The following is a 20858-nucleotide window of genomic DNA, read 5'->3' as shown; positions in this document are numbered from 1 at the left end:
CCCTCGGCTTTCCCAAGCTTCAGTCTTCGCAGGAGAAAGTCTCTTCTTTTTCCTGCTGACACTGAGCAATGCAGAGGTCACTCTGAATGCTGACGTAAACATCAAAAGTGGGCATTGTGTGTGTGTGTGTGTGTGTGTGTGTAATGGCATTTGGTTGGTTTTTACTAGAACCCTTTTTTTTTTTTTTTACAAAATCTGGGATAATTATGGCTAAAATGATGGCTGGAATTTGCTTTAATAATCCAGTGGCGAGAGGAGGGGAAACAAGATGGGCATGAATTTGGGATAGTGGATGCTGGGTGATTAATGCAAGAGGCTCGTTATGCTGCTGTCTCCACAATTAGACATTCCTTCCATAGCAACTGACGTGTCTCAGGGAGGATTGGGGCTATGGTGCATTACTCTCCTTGGTGTCAGTGATGGTGGTGGCTGTGGATCTGGGTTTAAGACTAAGGAAAGGGAACTCCTCTCCTGGGACTCTCTTCTGCTCACCACCAGCAGGAGACAAGCCTATCCCTGTGGATCAGTTGCTCCAGGTTGGCAGAAAGCCTTCCTTACCACCTTTGTTGTTTGCAACTGCCCTTAGTACTAAGTGTCAAAACCAGGAACGTGGCTACTCAAGGTCAATAAAAATTAAATTAAGAGGCCCTGCAGCAGCAGCGCGAATTCAGCTGAGCACCTCCTTGACTGAAGGGAACATCCAAATCATGACTTTCAGGAGGGTCGTATGCCGGGGCGCATTCCTTGTTTAGGTGACTGAATTTAAGATCCAACAGTCCACAGGGTTCCCCACGCCCCACACCAAGGCGGAGCAGCAGCCCACTCCAGTGAAGCAGCACGTGGACCTGCTGACAACCAGCCTCCGTGCCTGGGGAGACAGGGAAAGCCGCTGTGCAGAGAGGGTACAGGCTTGACGCAGCAAAACCAGGCCCACCGCGTCTTCACAGGAGGCAGTGCTGGGCACGTCTCCTCCCTAACGCGATAAAAGAAGGTCGCTCTGAGCTTCTGGCTCTCACGAGTGCCCCCCACCACCACCACCACCCCGGGCACACCAGAGACACAGTCGGGGCCCATCTGGAGAAGCGCTGGGCTGCATTTTCCAATAAATCGATGGCTGTGCAAAGCCTATCTGATGGGCGACTTGGCAACAACGGATGGGGTTTAAATGAACACGTTAAAGGAGACGAGTGTGGCGACAGTTCAAAGAACAAAGCGACTTTCATAACCAGAGATGGCACTTTAATAATTTACACAGACCGGCTTCAGGAACATACAGACAAAGACAAAGCCATCCAGTTCAAGTCATTTCATTGCACAGTGTATTCAGATCGACCAGTTTTAAACCCTCCCCCCACTGACTCAACACTGTGGGTCTGGAAGGACCAGTTCAAAGTACCACAGGCCACAGGCAGCTAGGCCAGCCAGCGAACTCTGCGTTCCGCACTCAGAGAACCAACTCCAAACAGAGGACACGTGTAGGGACTGTCAGAATCGCCATTAAAAGGGCGTGCAAATTGCCTCAGAAAGATCGACTTATAGCTTGCAACGTCTTGGATCGTCAAAGTCACACCTGCTTTTACTCATCAGCCAAACCTAGGCTGAGTGGCTTAGAAGTCCCCCTCTGCATGGTGCAGAATAACAGTGAGGCCAGGCGAAGGTGTTTTCCCTTTAACCACTCAGAAAAATCAACCAACTCTATGAATCCCCAACATAGAAAAGATCAGGAAAGATTGCAGGCAGGGAGAAAGTAAAAGCCCAACATCACTGCCGCCTTGCCCATCACAGGCCAGATGGCATCCAAGTGGCGAAAGTGAGACTTTTGGGACCATGTGTATTTTTGCAAGGGCTGCTCAATTTTAAGTTTGCCCACACTTCCCCAGGGAAGAGACTGTAAGATTACCATTATTGGAAAACAATGACGACCAAGCAATTAATAAGGCAACTACTTCTTAGAATGAGATACCTTTGCCACCTGTCCTGGAGTGACAGTGAAGACCCAACCCACGGGGACTACAAGGCTTCCTGGTACACTGTCACCAACACCCCCTTTATGGCTTTCCTAGAGCAGTGGACAACACGCAGGTGAAGTCGACAGGTTAACGCACCCCACGTTCTTTCTCATGCTCATGGGCACTGTGGCTCAGCACACCTCAAAACAATGGACAGAAATTCTTAGGAAAATATTTGACAGGATCCCCCCCCCAAAAAAAAATGTTGTAAGGCATCTACATGGAACACATAGAGTCAACGCCCAGGGACATCCCGGCAGTAAAGCTGGGGGGCTGTCGACACGAAGTCTTAGAAAACCACGTTCCTCTCAACTAAAGGGAGGCAAGGCGTCTCCATTCGCGATGGCGTGCCGTTCTCATCAAGGCACAGAGAGTTAAAGGTCTAAATCCCCGTATGTCGACATGAGAACACACTCGTAAAAAACTCCAGGAACTAATTTCCTGTGCTTGAGCTAAAAAAGGAATCGCAGGTAGAAAGGAGTCTTTGTAACTCACAGTGAAGTCCAGAGTACAGCTATGCCACTACTTTGACTGCCACGACGGCTGGCATTTGAAAAATAAATACGTACATATATTTAAAACACAGCATGGATGGCTTGGTAAACATGATTAAAGTCGAGCCTGTTGGGCTTCAGTTCACAAAGCCATGTTGCACTGGACACCACTGTCTGCTCGTTTTGACAGTGGGTTTGGGAAGGGAAAACCCCGTAGCTCTCTCTCCCCCCAGCACCCCAGCCTGGCTGTCAGGCGGCCACACTACTGCAGCCACGGGCAGCCAGTCCTTCCCCTTCCCAGCACCCTTGGGCTATCTGAATGGCAGTGGTTCTGTGCAGGGTACTTGACTGTTGCCTACCGGTGGCAAGAACAAAGAGGGCTCGCCCCTTAAAAAATTATCTTTATTGGCCTTGCTATAAATAAGTCTTCACCACAATTAGTGACACGGAATGTAAAGTTCACGTCGGTAACGATGGAGGATGGAATGCACACACAACGAAGCCCAGGCAGGCGGACCGCGTGCAGCTCAGCTCCGGATGAGCGTCAGGAACTCCTCCCGCGTCTTTGGGTCTTCCCGGAACACGCCCAGCATCGTGCTGGTCACCGTTTTGCTGTTCATTTTCTGGACCCCTCGCATGACCATGCACATGTGTCTGCGAAACAAGATGGCAAAGGGGAGTTGAGGCTAGTTTGCATTTAAAGCTAAACCCTGGACCCCTGACAGGCATCTCATTCCCCACTGCCCCCTGGGCCAAAATAGCAAAATAGCCAAACTGGATCCATCTTTTGGGTCATCAAGTATTTAGTGCATCGAGCAGAAGCAGGGGGGGAAGGGGCAAAAATGACACGAAGTGCCCAGAGGTACCCAATGTCTTCTCACAAGAAAACCCCCTTAATCTGCCCTCCCTGGCCCAGAGAGTATGAAGGGAGGCTGGGTGTCAGAGAGGCTCCCTGAGGCAGCCCAGGGGAGTCCCACAAGCCACCAGCGGAATGGACGAATAGATGAGACCTGCCTACAGGACTGTGCCCATCTCTGCATTCACTCTGACTTAAAGGGTCTTCGCTTGCCCTTTGCATCAAAACACTCACATCAATTCTTTTTTAGTGTGAAAAATACATAATAACTCAATTTGGAATAGTAAAGACCAACCCCCTTCCTCCATCCCACCCCAGGAGCACGAACAACAGAAACATGGGTGAAAGGAGACTGGACAGTGTAAAACACAAAAATAAAACTAAAATAAACCCTAATAAATTATCAAGGGTTCTGCAAGGGGCTTAAGTGGAGAGCAAATGCCTTGAGAATGATTGGGGCAGGGAATGTATGGATGTGCTTTATACAATTGATGTATGTATATGTATGGATTGTGGTAAGAGTTGTATGAGTCCCTAATAAAATGTAAAAGAAGAAAAGAGAAAAAAAATGATTAGGGCAAAGACTGTACAGATGTGCTTTATACAATTGATGTATGTATATGTATGAACTGTGAAAAGAATTGTATCAGCCCCAATAAATTGTTAAAATAAAATAAATAAATAATTATCAAGGGTTCACGAAGGTGGGAAGGAGGGGAAAAAAGGAGCTGATACCAAGGGCTCAAGTAGAAAGAAAATGCTTTGGAAATGATAAGGGCAACATATGTACACATGTGCTTGATTACAATTGATGTACAACTGTTGTGATAAGAGCTGTAAGAGCCACCAATAAAATGATTAAAATAAAAAAAGAAAATATAAAGATTTTTAAAATAACATTTATCATTCAATTTTTAAAATCTAGAAAGAGCTAGAAACCAAGAGAAGATGTGCACCACTGCTGGCTACGCAAATGGCTGCACCTACTATGCTTAAGCCTCCCCACCTCCCCGGAAAGTCCCCCATCCCTTATCCTGGCTCCTACCTTGGCCACACCATCAGAGAAGATAAAGGGACTTTACACTCAGAGACAGCCCCCAAGGGTGACAGGGTCAACTGTGGGGCATCCCTACTGCTAGAAGCCAGCCCCGCTATGCATTTCCTCGCCCCGCTTTGGCGCTCCTGGACACAGGCAGGCACTTACGTTGCTTCAACCACCACCCCGACTCCAGCAGGCCGTAAGGCTTCTGTGATGGCAACAGCAATTTGTTTGGTAAGGCGCTCCTGAACTGTGGGTGCGATCAGATTCTCAGTGTAAACGTCAGACACAGTCCAGACCTGTTGTTAATTCCCACTCATGACAACCCTAGAGGACAGGCAAGGCCTGGCCCATGGGATTTCTAAGCCTGGCTTGAACTGCCAATCGTGAAGCAGCTTCGTGTCTAACTCCGGACACAGAGGTGCTTGAAAACTTGTTTCCATCTCTTGTCTCTAAATTATTTGAAACCTTAATACCCAAAACCCACCAGCAAAACCCCACCAGTTTGCTTTTCCTGCTGCCTGAGCCATAGGAGGCCCAAGCTCCAATTTCCACCGCCGCCACTGCCACCACCACCACCACCACCACCACCACCGCCACCGCCACCACCGCCGCCACCCTGTAGTGCTCAAGTGCAGCCAGGTGCTAAAGAGATTTCAGAATTAACTGGGGGAAGTTTTGAACAGCAGTTGCTCCACCTCTGTAGAGGTGAAGTCGAGCATAAATAAAAATCCTGGAACAGGATTGAGGGGTTATGTAGAAAACCAACCATTTAACCTCCGTAATGTAGCTCCCGAGCGGAGTAAAACCGCTTCTTTGAATCCAGCTAGGAGAGTTCCCTCACAGCATCCTGTCTCAACAGTAGCAGAGCAGGGCAGCTGAAATGAAGCCAAGGTCAGCTATCCAACGGGATGCTTTACAGCCATCAAAATGAATGGGTGGTTTTGTGTATGTGGGGGAAATAATCCTAAGATTTGTTAAGGGACACAAAGTAAGGGGCAGATAACTCAACATGCTTAATTCAAGCTCATTTGTGGTTAAATAGAAAAAACCTCAACTCATTGATTTTTAAATATTGATATACACAGAGGAAAATGGTGAACATAAAAAATACAACTAGGGTTGGGATGGGAGGCTTAGTGTGTGTATATATATATATATACATATATACTCATAGAAGACTTATATTCTTATTTTTATAATTTTTAAAGCCTATCAGGGTTGTAATAAGAAAATTATAATACTTTTCGACAAAATATTTTTATAAGAAAAAATACAGATTTTTAAAGCTTACCTTGTAATCTTCTACTATAGATTTCTACAATCCTAGAAAAGAAAGAACAGGTCTCATTAATCAGATCGTTAGCAGTGAATCCTGTGTACGGCTTTCTAGTGAGACAGACACTTCGTTGAAGCAGTTCTGGGCTGGACACAGGGTGGTGGGTGCTTCCCAGAAGACAAGGCAGATGTGGGAACCACTGGTAAATGAGAGTGGAGCTAAAGGTGATCGCTACACCTGTTGGTGCTATGACCCAAATGAGAATTTACAGCTCTCTAGGAACAAAAATCATTGAGGGAAAAAAATAACTTAAAGTAAGTAATGGAATTTGAAAGCTCCCAAGTCATCGATTTTTTAAGCTGAACCTTGTGTTCTAATTAATCATATTTGTTTAATCGGAGTTGAAAGTTCAAGTTAAAAATAAAAAGATCATCCTCAACTGTCACACCAACTAAACCTATTAGAATAATCAGATTCCAAGTTATTAGCGATTGCTCTTGTAAGAGTCTATAAGTATCCGTATGATTAACTCCCCAAAGAGGTCACTTGCTCTCAGCCTATAATACAATCGGTCATGTGACAAATTTTCCCCTTTGGGAATCCCAGGACACTTGCTATTTTATCTACATGGTGGGGGACGGAGTGGGGGGTGAGTTGGTTTTGATTATGGCAGTGGTTCTCAACCTGTGGGTGGCGACCTTCTGGGGGGTCGAACGACACTTTCACAAGGGTCGCTCGATTCATAACAGTAGCAAAATGACAGATATAAAGTAGCAACAAAAAATATCATGGGGGGCGGGGGAGGTCACCACCACATGAGAAACTGTTTAAAGAGCCGTGGCATTAGGAAGGTTGAGAACCACTGAGCCGTACACTAGATGTCCTAGCTAATTAGTTCCCTCCCCTTTTGCTCCAGAGGAGTAGAAAGCAAGAGTTGCTATCACAGACGGCCACCGCCAGGCTTTGAAGATCAGAGACGCTACTTACCAAGCTAAGATGTCAATGTTTTAGTTCTTTCTTCTTCTATTAATCTTGCTATGCAAATAGTTTAAAAAACAGAAACACGAGCTTATTTATTGTGTTTATTTGTGTTTCTTTTTTTTTTGGTGGTGGTTGTGGGTGGTGTCTTGAGGTGGTGGTGGTGGAGTGGTGGTGGTGGTGGTTGGTTTGGGTGGTGGTGGTGGTGGATTATTTGTGTTTCTTATTTAATAATCAAAGCCATGGTATCTATAAATCTGCCCCCAAAATGCAGTTTTGAGCTTTGGATTGTATTAATTTATATAGTTTGTACTGGCACATTTTATGTTGTGCAAAGTAAATTTATGAGAATTTAACTTGGAAGTGACTTTTTCCTTTAATCGTTTATATTGTTTTTTAATTACACGAGAGCCTTTGCATTAAAAAGAAATTAAGCTTGTCTGTCAGCCAAATCCGATCACTCTGCTTTCCATATCCTTTATCTCATTCAAAGACAGAGGGGACTTGGCTTCCTGCTTTTCCCATTCAAGTTGGTCCGTTTCTCTGGTACACTTCAGCCATTTCTTGTTTTCAACTTTAAATGAACTTGACAAAGACAGATGCAGAGCAGATTTTATTGTGCCAACTCTCTCAAAATAAGAGGACTCGCTGTCTCCTCTAACGGGCTTTACCGCACTTCTTAAGAAAATAGTGGGGTAGTGGATTGTCAAGTGTGCTGTTAACAGCGGGTCTGCTGCTCCTTTGGAGCAAGAGTTGCAGCCTGGTAAGCCCACAAGGTAGTTCTACTCTGCCCTACAGGGTCATTATGACTTGAAATGGACTGAATGGCAAAATGAGTGTGGGTCTTGACCTTATTTCTTATTGTTGACTTGTGTTGTTGTTGCTTAATATAAAGGAGCCCCGGTTGTAAATGGGTTTTAACAACTTTCTGAAAATAGTTCACTTACTGGTCTCCTAACAGTGAGTCTGTACCAAGCCCATCATTTTTCTTCGGATTATGGAGCATGCATTCTCTCTTCTTGGTTTTCCTCTGACAACTAGCAAATGAATCTAGTGACACTTTTGCAGGAAGAATCCATGGATGGTATCAAATAACCCATGCCAATAAGTGTTCTGATGGCATCACATAACCTGACGAGATGTGACATGCGCTGCAGATGCTTAACCGTGCTGGAGCACAGAGCAGGAGACCAACAGGAGGATTTGCCGGCTAACGGGGAGGAGTTTGAACCAGCCAACAGCTCTGTGGGAGGGAAAGCGTGCTTCTCCCTCCAGTCAGAAATCAGCTCATCCCTCTACTTGCAGGACTCTTTAACCCTGTCAATGGCCCCTCCTGCAACTTGATAGTTATCTTGGCCCCCTGCAACTGGGAACCCCCAACCCAGCTTTTGGGTGCACTTACCATTGCCTCCCCGCACCCCCTTGTCAGCTGTGCCTGTGTCCTACTTCTTACAGGAGCTGGCACAGTGCCCTTTCACAGTAGGTGCTCAGCAGAGAGATTAACGCTGGCTACCTCAACACTGTTCCATTCTAAACTCAAGATTTAATCATGTCCACACTCCATTATGCTAAGGCAAGAAAAGCAATGCATGTTAAGTGGATTTTCAGAAACAAAATGAATTTTGATTCAAGCTAAGTTTACCTAGAATTCTATGAAGTCGAACCAGATCAACTCACTTCTGGCATTTTCTCGTTACTTAAGGATCTGCTGTTTGATATTTGACTTCCCAGGTACTAAAAGGTCATTCTTTTAAAGTCAAGCATATGGCAAACTTCACATACAAGATTAAAATGAACACTGAAAATTTGCCATGACATTCAGCTGTCCTTGATTTTTGCTCTTCGGTTTGTTTTTTTCTTATGAGGGAATAAGCAGTTTGTTTTTCTTTTACAAAATAATGAGGCCCCTTTCCAGTAGAGGCATGGTGTGGATGGCCATGATCTTGGGCTGAGACGAACCATGCGCCAGGTGGAGGCAGGGCAGCAGAGCCAAAGCCATGGCCAGTACAGTGGTAGCAATTGGACTGATCGTTGCTGCTGCAGGATTTGAAGGCAAGATTAATTCTGGGTGTAAGTGCTACTGCCAATAACAAAAATATAGGAGATAATCATCAACTATTATGATCTTTTAAATCACCCAGATAGGGGAGGATATCTCCGTACTTAGCAACCAAAATCAACGAAGCTCAAGATGTATGAGAAGACCAAGCTTAAAAATGAAATAAGTGTATGATGAATTTTGAAATACCTATTAGTTTATAGGAGTCTGACGTTTTATAATAAAATGCCTTGAAACTCTGGTTTACCATTCATATACATATATGTGTATATTTGTGTGTGTGTGTGTGTGTGTGTGTGTGACATACACTCTGTTGTCTGGTTTGGTGCTCTTTTTGTGAGGTAACACTGTTAGTGGAAAGTCAAATCCCCCAGCTCTGATTCTTTGCCCTAGCTGCAATATTGTTTCCTTGTGTACTTCACCATCTCATTGGCATACCCTACGATCCACTTCCCACAGGTGGTAACCATTGTACAGACAGCCTGATCTTCCAGTTGCCATGGCATTGATTCCAATGCAGGGCAGCATCACAGAAGTGTGCTCTAAGGTTTACACTGGCCGGCTTTTCAGAGCTTGTACTTTCTAGGGTCTCTGTCCTGGTAGTTTCCTGCCAAGCTTTCCTATGACAGCTGAGCGCTACCCAGGGATTCCATGTTAGAGAAGGCCATTGACTTAACGCCCAGGCCTCATATGGTCTGTTAGGCTTGTTTATAATATGAAAAATACCCAATACACCTTCCATGCCTGGGCGGTCTCTGCCAAGGGCATCAGCCGTGCAGGAATTTCCATATGGGAAAGGCAGACAGTGAGCTTGCTGGAATGAAGCACATCTGGAGACCCCTAAGAAAGTTGTTTACATGTTGAACACATTGCTTTTGCTAAGACTAGTACATTTTAGTAAAGACATTTTATTCATAGTGAATATGAAAAAGACTACCTATTGTTTGCAATAAATGATTGGTGAAGAAGGTACTGATAGAACTTCAAATAGGATTACTTACTTCTCCACTACCACTACCCTCTCTGTCTACTCTGTCCTTTCCACAGGGCCACTCCCTGAAAATGCCACTGGACACAGATCACTAAAAGTCAGTGATGCAGTTACAGCCACCAGATATCAGCCTTCCGTGGTGCCAAGTGTGGCAGTGAGGCTACTGGACAGGAATGAGGTTGGAAACTGAAGAAGGTAAACTTCTCTAGAGGAAATGAATGAGAAAGGTAAAGTGAAAACACAGCTGTGGGGGGCAGTTGTCAGACTAGTATTTACAGATTCTAGCAGAGAACTGCAGGAGATCTGGGCGGCCACTTCAGGACCATGGTAAACTCCAGTGTCTAAATGGAGAGAGGACAGGATCATGCTCTCCAATGAGAAGTCCTGGTGACCGTGGTCATGTATTGAGCTGCGAAAGATGAGGCTTACTACTCTGCTAAAGAGCTGCAATCTAGGAAACCCACAGAGGCAGTTAGTTCTCACAGTCCTACAGTGTTGTTATGAGTTAGGATCTATTCAATGGCAGTGAGTTTTGTTTGATTTTCAGCCTAGGGGTCTTCAAACGGTTGTTGGAATCATTATTTTTTACTTCCGTTTTCCATGAACTTTTGGAAGCTCACCCGTATATACACTTGCATGCATAACCATGTAACTCTACCAATATTTCCCATCATCCAGGACACACTAAATTCATACAAAGAAATTACAAGAAAAAAGGAATATTTAGAATAAAATATCGATGAGTGGGACCTATCAGGATTATACCAGCACTCACCCTCAAGAATCTCCGGTGGAATAGTGGCTTAGAGTTGGGCTGCTAATTCCAAGGTCAACAGTTCAAACCCACCAGGCTATTGGTTGCAGAAAGATGAGGATTTCTGTCCCCATAAAGATTCCTAGCCTCAGAAATGTAAGAGGCAGCTCTGTTCTGTCCTCCAGGGTCACAATGAGTTGCATGCAACTCAAAGGCAGTGGAACTCTCTGACTGACTTCCAGGTAAAAATAGATGAGCACACATGTACATATGTATATCGCTTCGCCTTCTTATACTGCCCCACAAATAGTAAAGAATATATTCATACTCTACAAAGATATAAAATAGATAAAGACTGCAGCAGAAAAGAGAAAGCTGTCTTGATGTAGAGCTGAGCAAAGTGAAGGAAGGCCCACTCCTGTGTCTGCAGAGCTAAATCATCTAGCAGTGAACTGGCTGGTCCTGTAGGGAAGAGAAATGCCCAGAGGCACCTGGTACAGGGGAAGGCAGGTAGAAGGCCTGCCTAGGTGTCCTCCTCCATTCTTTACAATTGGCTCGCCAATTTTAAAGGAAGCGGCGGGGTGGACTGTAACCTTCAGTCCTCTTCATCACAGAGGCACTGTGCGGACAGATGTGAGCTATGATTTCAAGAATGTACCATGGAATGAACAAGGAAGTGGAGGTGGAGCGGGCAAAACAGGGGAGTGACTGTTTTTCAAGCCCTTTTGAATCTTTTTCTTCTATGAACATATATTTTAAGTGGTAATGTGACTTCCCAGTTAGACTCATATTAATGAAACATGGAATCCTTGAGGGCCTCACCATCTAGGGTAGGGATGGTGACCACCTGGCCCTAGAAATCATTAATACCAATTGGCCCTTGGAAGGGCAGGTCACTATAAACTTATTTTCTTATTCAATGCAGTCACACTTACCTAGCAAGTTTACTGAGGCCAAGTACTTGCTTGTTAGGAAGATAACCAATGTGGACCTTCAGAGAAGAGAGAGAGATTATGAGCTAGATGAAAATGGCACTTTGTGTGGCAAATGAAGATCTATGGGGAGAATTTAGCATACTTTGAAGCTTTAAGATTTAAAAAACCAACCACTTATCAAAGCATTTTTAAAAATTACATGATTGTAGCTAAAAGGAAATATACCAAATATTTTAAAATTTATTTTGTCATCATGTTGTCTGGTGTGTTAAACTCTTGGTACGAACCTGAGAAATCTCAAGAAAAATGAAAATGATCCTGCAGCAACACTGAAATGTATCCAGGAATGTCTCCTTTGAAGGACAGAGATTGTAAAATCAAAGTTGTCAGGACAACCATCATAGTGGCCTTAAAAGCTCCACCTTAGATCCCTGTTGCACAGGTCTCACTGCCTTTTGTCATGCTTGCTTGTTCCATTTCTAAACTGCTAGAGGGCTAAATCCTTAGTTAACTTCCTTAAAGACCTACTTAGCATGAAACAAAGCCATTTATAACACTCTAAAAGTATTAATACTGTGCTACCTCTGTACAGGCAAGTATCGTGTTCAAGAAACATTAATTCCCTAAAAAGGCCAGCAAGGTTAATTGTCATTTGTAGGTGATCAATTAACCCAGTATTAAATCAGCAACTCAATTACATTATGGTTTGCCAACACTTTTTCATTTTTTAATCTAATACTATACTCTTCTATAATTGATTTAGTAATCAGTAGTGACTTTTCCTCAATTAGTTACTTTTAAATTTTGAGAGACTTTAAAATCTTGAGAGCCCCTTGCTGGTACACAGGGAAAATAATGTGACACCTGAAAGCTGAATATTTCAAATTAGGAAATTAGAATAGTAGAACTCTCTCAGAGAACTGAGGAATCTGCAGCACTTGGAATTTTTATACTTCTGTGCAAGGCTATAATTTGTTTATTGCTTGTATTTTAAAAGCAAACATAGCAAGACTATCAACACAGATATCTTGATAACATAATCTATAGTGATAAAAGGAGTCGTTCAGGACAAAGTTCCTCGGCGACCACTGACACCTCTCTATCCTTTAGACAGCATATAGGATTCTGGGGTTTCTTTTCTCAATCATAAATCAAGGGCAAAGATGAGATAAAAAGTTTCTTCATTTGAAGATTCTGAGCCCTCCTGGCACAACCTCAACATCACTGATTACATGATTACCAGACATTGCAAAACCTCCTGATGAGCTGAGATAGGAGTCCACAGTGTGCCTGACTTTGATAAAAAATGTTTAGCCTTAGTCTTATAAAAATTTTCAATCGTGTAAGATATGACAAAGTAATAATTTATAAATTATCAAGTGCTCATGAGAGAGGGGCCACCGGGAAGAGAAGGGGAGAAATGAGGAGCTAATGCCAACCACGTAAGTGGAGAGCAAATGTTTTAAGAATGATGAGGGTAATGAATGTACAAATGTGCTCTACACAATTGATGTATGTATGGATTGTGATAAGAGTTGTATGAGCCCCCAATAAAATGATTTAAAAATTTTTTCAATTGCCCAGTTTATGGGCAATCCAAAGGTTCTAGAATGATCTACACGGCACTATTAATGGCCCCTGAATACATCCTAATAAAAATATATGCATCTGATCATGAAAGTAATGCTTAGAGTATTGTTTGTAGTAGTAAAAATAAAACACTACAAATGCCCACTAGAGCAAAGTAAGAGAAATTGTGGTATGCTTATACAATAGAACAATACACAGCAATGAAAATTAACAAACTAAAATGACAGGCCCCCTCCACTCAAAATGAATTTTTATAAAGTGGAGCAAAAGAAGCAAATATAAAGGCTTTATACTGTAGATCCCTTCCATTCATACACAGTTGGAAAAAATGGGGCAGAATTAATCACGATCACTAGATATCAGTATACTTGTTACCTGTGTTATGTGGGGAAGGATGGGATTGAGATTGTGAAAGGGCCCAAGGTTGGCTTCCAGGGTGCTAACAGTGTTTAAGTTCTTGATCTGTGAAGAGGTGAGTACTCTAAATTCTACATATTGTTTTTCGATTTTTAAAAGTGAAAAAGTCAAATATTAATAAAATTTGAACCATTGTTAATACCTGTTTGAAAGTTACTTTTTTAAAGTCAAAATAATGATACTCGAGGAAGGAGTGGTTAATAACTGTCCTACAAATAAACCCCTCAGGACCAATGATGGGAGTAGCTATACCAGGAGGGGAAGGGGAAGGGGGGAGAAAGGGGGAAACTATCACAACGATCTACATATAACCCCCTCCCTTGAGGATGGACAACAGAAAAGTGGGTGACGGGAGACATCAGACAGTATAAGGCATGAAAAAATAATAATTTATAAATTATCAAGGGTACATGAGGGAGGGGGGAGAGAGGGGGGAAATGAGGAGCTGATACCAAGGGCTCAAGTAGAAAGAAAATGTTTTGAGAATGATGATGGCAATAAGGTACAAATGTGCTTGACACAATGGGTGGATGTACGGATGGTGATAAGAGTTGTACAAGTCTCAATAACATGATTGAAAAAATAATAATAACTCTTTCCTAAACCCTCAAGTTCTAAAAGACACATTTAATTACAAGCTAAGATAACATGATCTATCGTGCATTAGATTCATTTTTGCTAATATTGAAAGGGTTAAATCCATTAATATATATCCTTTGTCATAAAAAATTCTGGGGAGAAAAAAAAGAGAGACAAATGCGTTAGGTCATTACTGATCAGGCCAAGCTGTTCATATGTATGTGTTGGAGGAAACATTCTTCGGTCACAGGTTTTCTGAGTCCGTATAAGCTATGCCAGAAAATGCCCTGCTAACCTCATTCGTTTACCCTATTAACCTGGTATTAAATACGAGATCCGGGCCCTGGGGGCCTTCTGCTCCTTTGTTTTATTTTAACTTTGAAAAATTCAAATCTAGTCAAGTGTCTAATTTATATACAAGGGGGCTTTTTAAAAGTTCCTAAAAATGAAATTAAAACTTAAGGTAATTTTCCCATGAATTGTGAAACCTCCTTGGATGTCTAACGTTAAATATAAAGGATATTATGACTTTACAGCTGTGTATGAAACCAGTGCCCTAATTTTTAAAGCTTTCATTCTTTTTAAAATCATATTATTGGGGGCTCATACAACTCATCACAATCCATCCATCCATTGTATGTAAAGTTTTCAAAAATTGCTAAGAAAGAACCACACAAGAAAACCTTACCTTTCCAACAAAGGGCACTAGATGATGCTCACACATGGAGAACATGTCTATGTCCTTGACAATCACCATCTCGTCGTGGTCCTCGTCAAAGATCGCATCGTTCAGGACATCTGAAAGCAGAGGCTGGCTTCAAGAACACTGACAACTTTGTAGAGAAATACAGAGTAGGAAAAGCTAATGGTTTCTATGAGTCACTCTAAACAGTTGAAGTGGGAATGTCAATCCTCATGAAAATATCCCCCAAACCAACTCACTACCGTTGAGTCAACTCCAACTCATGGCGACCCTCTTGGGGCAGGGTGGAATGGCTCCAGGGGAAGCCCACGGCTGCAGGGTTTAAGGAAGTACAAATTCAAACAGGATATTCTCAATCATTTGCAGTATGCAAGAGAGAGGGTGACTGATACATTGATTTTTGTCAAAGTAACCGTGTCTTATTTGGGTTATAGAAGTGGGCTCCGTTCCCTTTTCTTTTGGTTTTCTTATGTCTCTATAAAGCATATGTAGGAAAATATATCGAAGAAAAAGTCTAATCTTTCACTCCTTGGCTCTGGAGGGCAGGTCCAAACACCTGTAAACTTAACCTCCCTTATCAATCTCCCAATAATTTTCTATTATTATAAATGCTTCTCAGTATATGCAAGTATCAAATTCCTTCCAATTGCCTTCTTCCCCTTTTTAAAGAAATAAATGCTACAGAGTTTGCATATGTGCCTACTTGGGGGGCCTTTTGGTGCCGAACGGCATCTTGTTGAAGCTGTGAGCTGGCGCTTAAGGTGATGCAGACAACAGTCTTTTCTTTAATTAATAAATCATTTTATTGGGGGTTCTTCAGCTCTTTTTTTATTCTAGTTATTTTATTTTTCAGTTTGACAATTTCTTTTTTTGTTTGTTTTTTTAACAATTTATTAGGGGCTCATACAACTCTTATCACAGTCCATACATATACATACATCAATTGTATAAAGCACATCTGTACATTCTTTGCCCTAATCATTTTTTTTCTCTTTTCTTTTTTTACATTTTATTAGGGACTCATACAACTGTTATCACAATCCATACATATACATACATCAATTGTATAAAGCACATCCATACATTCCCTGCCCCAATCATTCTCAAAGCATTAGCTCTCCACTTAAGCCCTTTGCATCAGGTCCTCTTTTTTTTCCCCTCCCTCCCCGCTCTCCCCTCCCTCATGTGCCCTTGGTAATTTATACATCCTTATTTTGTCATATCTTGCCCTATCCGGATCTCCCCTCCCCCCCTTCTCTGCTGTCCCTCTCCCAGAGAAGAGGTCACATGTGGATCCTTGTAATCAGTTCCCCGTTTCCAACCCACTCACCCTCCACTCTCCCAGCATCGCCCCTCACACCCTTGGTCCTGAGGGTATCATCCACCCTGGATTCCCTGTTTCTCCAGCCCTCATATGTACCAGTGTACAGCCTCTGCCCTATCCAGTGGTTCTTCAGCTCTTATAACAATCCACACATCAATTGTATCAAACTCATTTGTACATGTGTTGCCATCAACATTTTCAAAACATTTTCTTTCTACTTGAGCCATTGGTTTAGCTCCTGTTTTTTCCCTCCCTCCTGACAATAGACTCTTAAAAGCAAAAAATGTTTTGTCAGTTCAGCAACACAAAGGGAAACAATTCAATTTTCAAATGGGCAAAGAACTTGAATAGCTATTTCATCAAAAATTATGTAGAAATGATCAGTAAGAATACAGGAAGTCATACTAGAAATGTAAAACCACCATACAGTATCATTGCAGCTCCATTAGAATGGCTAATATTACAAATGACGGTGTGGAGATTGGAACGCTCTCACATGCTGAAAGGACTGTAAAAGGATCCATCCACTGTGGGAAATGTTTGGGTTGTTCTTCAAGGAGCTATAGAATTACCAATATGAACCTGCAGTCCCACTCCTAGGTGTATGTGCAAAAGGATTGAGAAAAGGGACTCAAGTTTCATTGTAGCACTATTCACAACAACCAAAGATGGAAACGATGCAGGTGTCCATCAACCTTTCGGATGGAAAACATAGAAATAGAGGTACACGCCTGTAAAAAAACTCATGGGGCAATTCTACCCTGTTCTAGAGGGTCGCTCTCAGGATTCACTCAATGGCGGTGAGTTTCTTCTTTCTTAATACAGGCAGTAGACTAAGCCATAAAGAGAAATGAATCTCTGAACATACTACCATATAGATGGCCCTTGAGAACCTTATGCTGAGGAAATACGTCAGGCACAAAAGGGCAAATGTTATGTGATCCCAATGACAAGAAATAGGCAAATGCATGGAGAAACCGGTTTATCGGTGACACTTTTATTATCAGAATCACCAAAGGCCCAGTGGAGATTACTCTCCAAGAGCAGATAGAGCTGCCACTGAAGTGGGTAAACCTTCAGTGTAGGAGTGGACTTGAAGCTCCAGGTTACACCGTAGCCCTAAGGTAATAATAATCAGTCCTTACGATGAGGCCCTGCTAGATTCTTATTCTCATGAAGGGATCACTGCAGAAGGGGTGCTGTAGCAAACGGTGCCCCTTATCAGAATTGGGTCAGGGTCTTAAAACCTTGACTCAAAACAAGACGGAGTGAGGTGTCAGCCAAACCCACGCAGAAGTGCGCCAGTCTGTGTGATCCAAGCATTACAAATAATAAAATCCAAGATCAGGAGGGAATTGGTCTGTAGCTTAAATTATGGGGACACCCAGTTTGCAGAAGGCTATGGATGACAGTGAAAGCCCAAGATCCATGTGCAGGGTCCCCACAGAGCTTACACCTGTTAAATTCCCTTGGACCATTGACCGGGGTTGTGAATGCCCCTGTCCTCAGACAGAGTGCGTCCAAAAGTGAATTAATGAGGATATGGTTAACTTGAATTTTATTTGTATTAAAAGATCATTTTATTAGAGACTCTTACAACTCTTATAACAATCCACACATCAATTGTATCAGGCACATTTGTACAAATGCGGCCATCATTCTTTTCTAGACAATTATTTTATATTGAGCCCCTAGTAGCAGCTCTTTTCCCATCCCCCCTCCCTCATGACCCCTTGATAATTATAAATTATTCTCTTATCTCCCACTAACTGCTGTCTCCTTTTCCCCATGGCTTCTGTTGTTCTCTCCCCCTGGCATGGGGGTGTGTGTTTGTGTGTCAATCATTATGATCAGTTCCCCCTTGCTCCCTTCCCTCCCTTTCCCTACCCTTCTGGTATTGCTATTCCCATTCCTGCTCCTGAATTCCATGTGTCCTGGGCTCTTCTCCCTTATCTGTACCTGTGCATATGCTCTGGTCTAGTCCAAAGTGAGAGGCAGTACTGGGGTCAAGATATGGGGGGTGAGGAAGCCTCAAGGAACCAGAGGAATATTGTGTGTTCAACAGTGCTTTACTGCACCCTGATTGACTCATCCCTTCCCTTTGACCCCTCTGGATGTTCCATTATCTACAAATAGGCTTTAGGTCTCTGCTCTGACTCCCTTGTTTTCAGCAATATGTTTTTGTTTGTTTGTTTTGGGTCTTCTGATGCCTGTTACCCAGTCCCAATGACACCTTGTGATCACACAGGCTGGTGTGCTTCTTCCATATAGGCTCATTGTTTCTCTACTGGATGACTGCATGTTTAACTTCAACCTTTTAAGACCCCAGACACTATATCTTTTAATAGCTAGGCACCATCCACCTTCTTCACCACATTTGCTTATGTACCCATTTTGTCTTCAACGATTGTACTGAGAGGGTGGGCATCACAGACTGAGTTTGTTAGAACAAAGTGTTCTTGCATTGAGGGAGGGCATGAGCAGGGCTCTAAGTGGTTAGGTTGAATTTTAACATCTGATCACTTGTTTTCCCTTTGACCCATTTTAGTTTTTGTTTTCTGCTTCCTTTTGGGTTGAAGTATTTCTGTGTTTTCTTATTGCTGTGGGGGGTGTGAAATCTATGATGGTAAATCCAAAGATAATAAACAGAACGTTCAATTCTTAGGGTTATGGCAGGCAATGATGGGGAGAAATCTGGAGCTGATAACAATGAGCACAAAAAATAAGGGAAATGTCCTAAAAACAACTGTGATGATTGTGCAACTGAGTTCAAACCATTGAACCAAAAAAACAACACCCCCCCCCAAAAAAAACCATTGAACCATACGGTACTCGATATATCAATAAAACTTTTTAAAATGAAAAGAAAAGCAGGTTATCCGTGGTCTCTAGGGACTGGTGTGAGAAGAAATCAAAAGAACAACCAAACCCGCTGCCATCAAGCTGAGTCCAACTCATATCGACCTCAAAGGACAGAGGCATGACCTCGAAGGACAGAGCACAAGTGCTCTTCAGATACCAGACACCCTCCCATCTCTCCCATTGAGCAATGGTGGGCTTGAACTGCTGGCCTGCGGGTGGTAGCCAGGGCTTAGCACAGTGCCACCACAGGACTCCTAAGTGCAAAGGGGTCATGGCTTAAAGGTTAATGAATTAAATGATTAAAAACGTTAAAGGGTTTGTTTAAAAAAAACTGATGCCTGGACAGCTTGGAATATTGGACAGTTCAAAATACCCAGCTATGTGATTTTCAGAGATTCAGGGATCACCCAGCTATTGTGTGATTTTCAAAGATTCAGGGAAATCCTATCCACAGAGTATGGTTAGACAAGAGGAGGATTTACACCAAGCTCTGCAGCCACCTACACTTTATTTCCCCTCAGAAAGTTCCGAAGCTGTTGATGAAGACTGACAGTCTTGTTTAAAGGAAAATAAAATGACACTGACCGGCAGTATTCAGAAAGAGCTCCTCAGAAGACTGGAGTGCCAGTGCTCACGGGAATGCACTCCACCTCCATGGTGCACAGAGGCAAGAAAGTTTCTAAGGTGCTTTTCCTTACAATGGTATGTGTTTTTAACCTGTATTTGTCAGGTTTAAACATGTCCTAGTGCCGCATTAACAAGAATTGAAAATTAAACGAATTAAACAGTGATCAATGGTGGATGGATGGATGGAGGTAAAGTGTGCTAGGTGCTGATTCTACTCATAAAACAGACCCTACTGGATAGAACAGACAACCCCACAGAGGAGCCTTGGTGGTGCTGCGGGATGAGCATTGATGAAGAGTTCAAGGCCACCAGCTGCTCCACAGGAGAAAGGTGAGGCCATCTGCTCCTGTAGGGAGTCACTGTCCGGAAACCCAGAGGAACAGTTCTGCCCAGTACAGAGGTGCTGTGAGTTGGAACCGACAACGGCAGTGCGTTGATCTTTGTGCAAGCAGACCGCCACGTGTGCATCATCTCCTACAGACTTGCTGGTGGGTTTGAACCACTGAGCTTTCGGTGCACAGCCAACAGCTTGGCTTGCCTCAGCTATGCCATTAAGGGTATGCGTTTATTTGCAAAAGGACTATTAAAAGGATACATTTAAGAGGTCATGAAAATGTTGCTGAGAAGCGACAAATGAGCCCTGGTGACACAGTGGTTAAGGTGCTTTGCTGCTCACCAAGCCCAGCAGCCACTTCCCAGGAGACAAAGAGCCTTAGAAACCCGGTGGGGGGGGGGCAGTTTGACTCTGCCCTGCAGGATTACTAGGGTCAGAATGGACTCCACAGCAACAGTCGGTGAAGGTTAATGAACACAATAAAAGGGTATGGGTGGAAATGAGCCATCTTTGGATATAATTTTGACTCTGAAATCACGTAGATGCTTAACATACACAAGGAAATGCAACAGAAACCAGTGTTGCTCATATGGCATCATGCTTTGTGTGATAAGAGAACACTGGTACGTATGGAACTGTGTTCTGTTTCATGAAAATCCACCCAGACTATAAACTTGATCCAGTCAAACCATTTTTCTTCCATAATGAAGTCACACTGCTATAGTTACTTATGTTTTGCTCCCAACATATCTGAAAGCGACCATCTGTGGCTAATAAGAACAAAACACTGTCACAGATTGTTTTAATTTCCTGCCTGTTATCAGCTGCAAGAAGGTAACCCTGGAAACGGGGAGGATTTACGGCATTCTATTTCCTACTGTTGGTCAGAACCAACAAAAGGGAAAACAAAGCAACCTCCCAAAAGTTAAGGTTCGCCCCTGACAGCCCCACACAGTGTGGGTCCGAAGGTCCACTTCTTTAATGTCACTCCTGAGTAAGCGATGACAAACTTTCGTCCTGGGAGCAGT

The 20858-nt window shown here is 43.0% G+C and overlaps 1 protein-coding gene across 1 annotated transcript in view; it reads right to left on the bottom strand.

Annotated features, from left to right (window-relative positions):
* Positions 1 to 1237: 1237 nt before the first annotated feature.
* Positions 1238 to 20858, bottom strand: part of GCH1 (GTP cyclohydrolase 1) — a 39573-nt gene continuing 19952 nt past the window's right edge. The window contains exons 2-6 of the mRNA XM_075531582.1: positions 14669 to 14778; positions 11395 to 11450; positions 5693 to 5724; positions 4564 to 4648; positions 1238 to 3157 (exon numbers count right to left, since the gene is read on the bottom strand). Coding sequence (XP_075387697.1) covers positions 3031 to 3157; positions 4564 to 4648; positions 5693 to 5724; positions 11395 to 11450; positions 14669 to 14778 — 410 coding nt within the window. The 3' untranslated portion in view covers positions 1238 to 3030. The remainder of the gene's footprint in view (positions 3158 to 4563; positions 4649 to 5692; positions 5725 to 11394; positions 11451 to 14668; positions 14779 to 20858) is intronic.

This window comes from Tenrec ecaudatus, chromosome 14 (genome assembly GCF_050624435.1).
Source record: "Tenrec ecaudatus isolate mTenEca1 chromosome 14, mTenEca1.hap1, whole genome shotgun sequence".
Taxonomy (NCBI): domain Eukaryota; kingdom Metazoa; phylum Chordata; class Mammalia; order Afrosoricida; family Tenrecidae; genus Tenrec; species Tenrec ecaudatus.
Note: the sequence above shows the minus strand (reverse complement) of the source record. Positions and strands in the feature narration are given on the sequence as shown.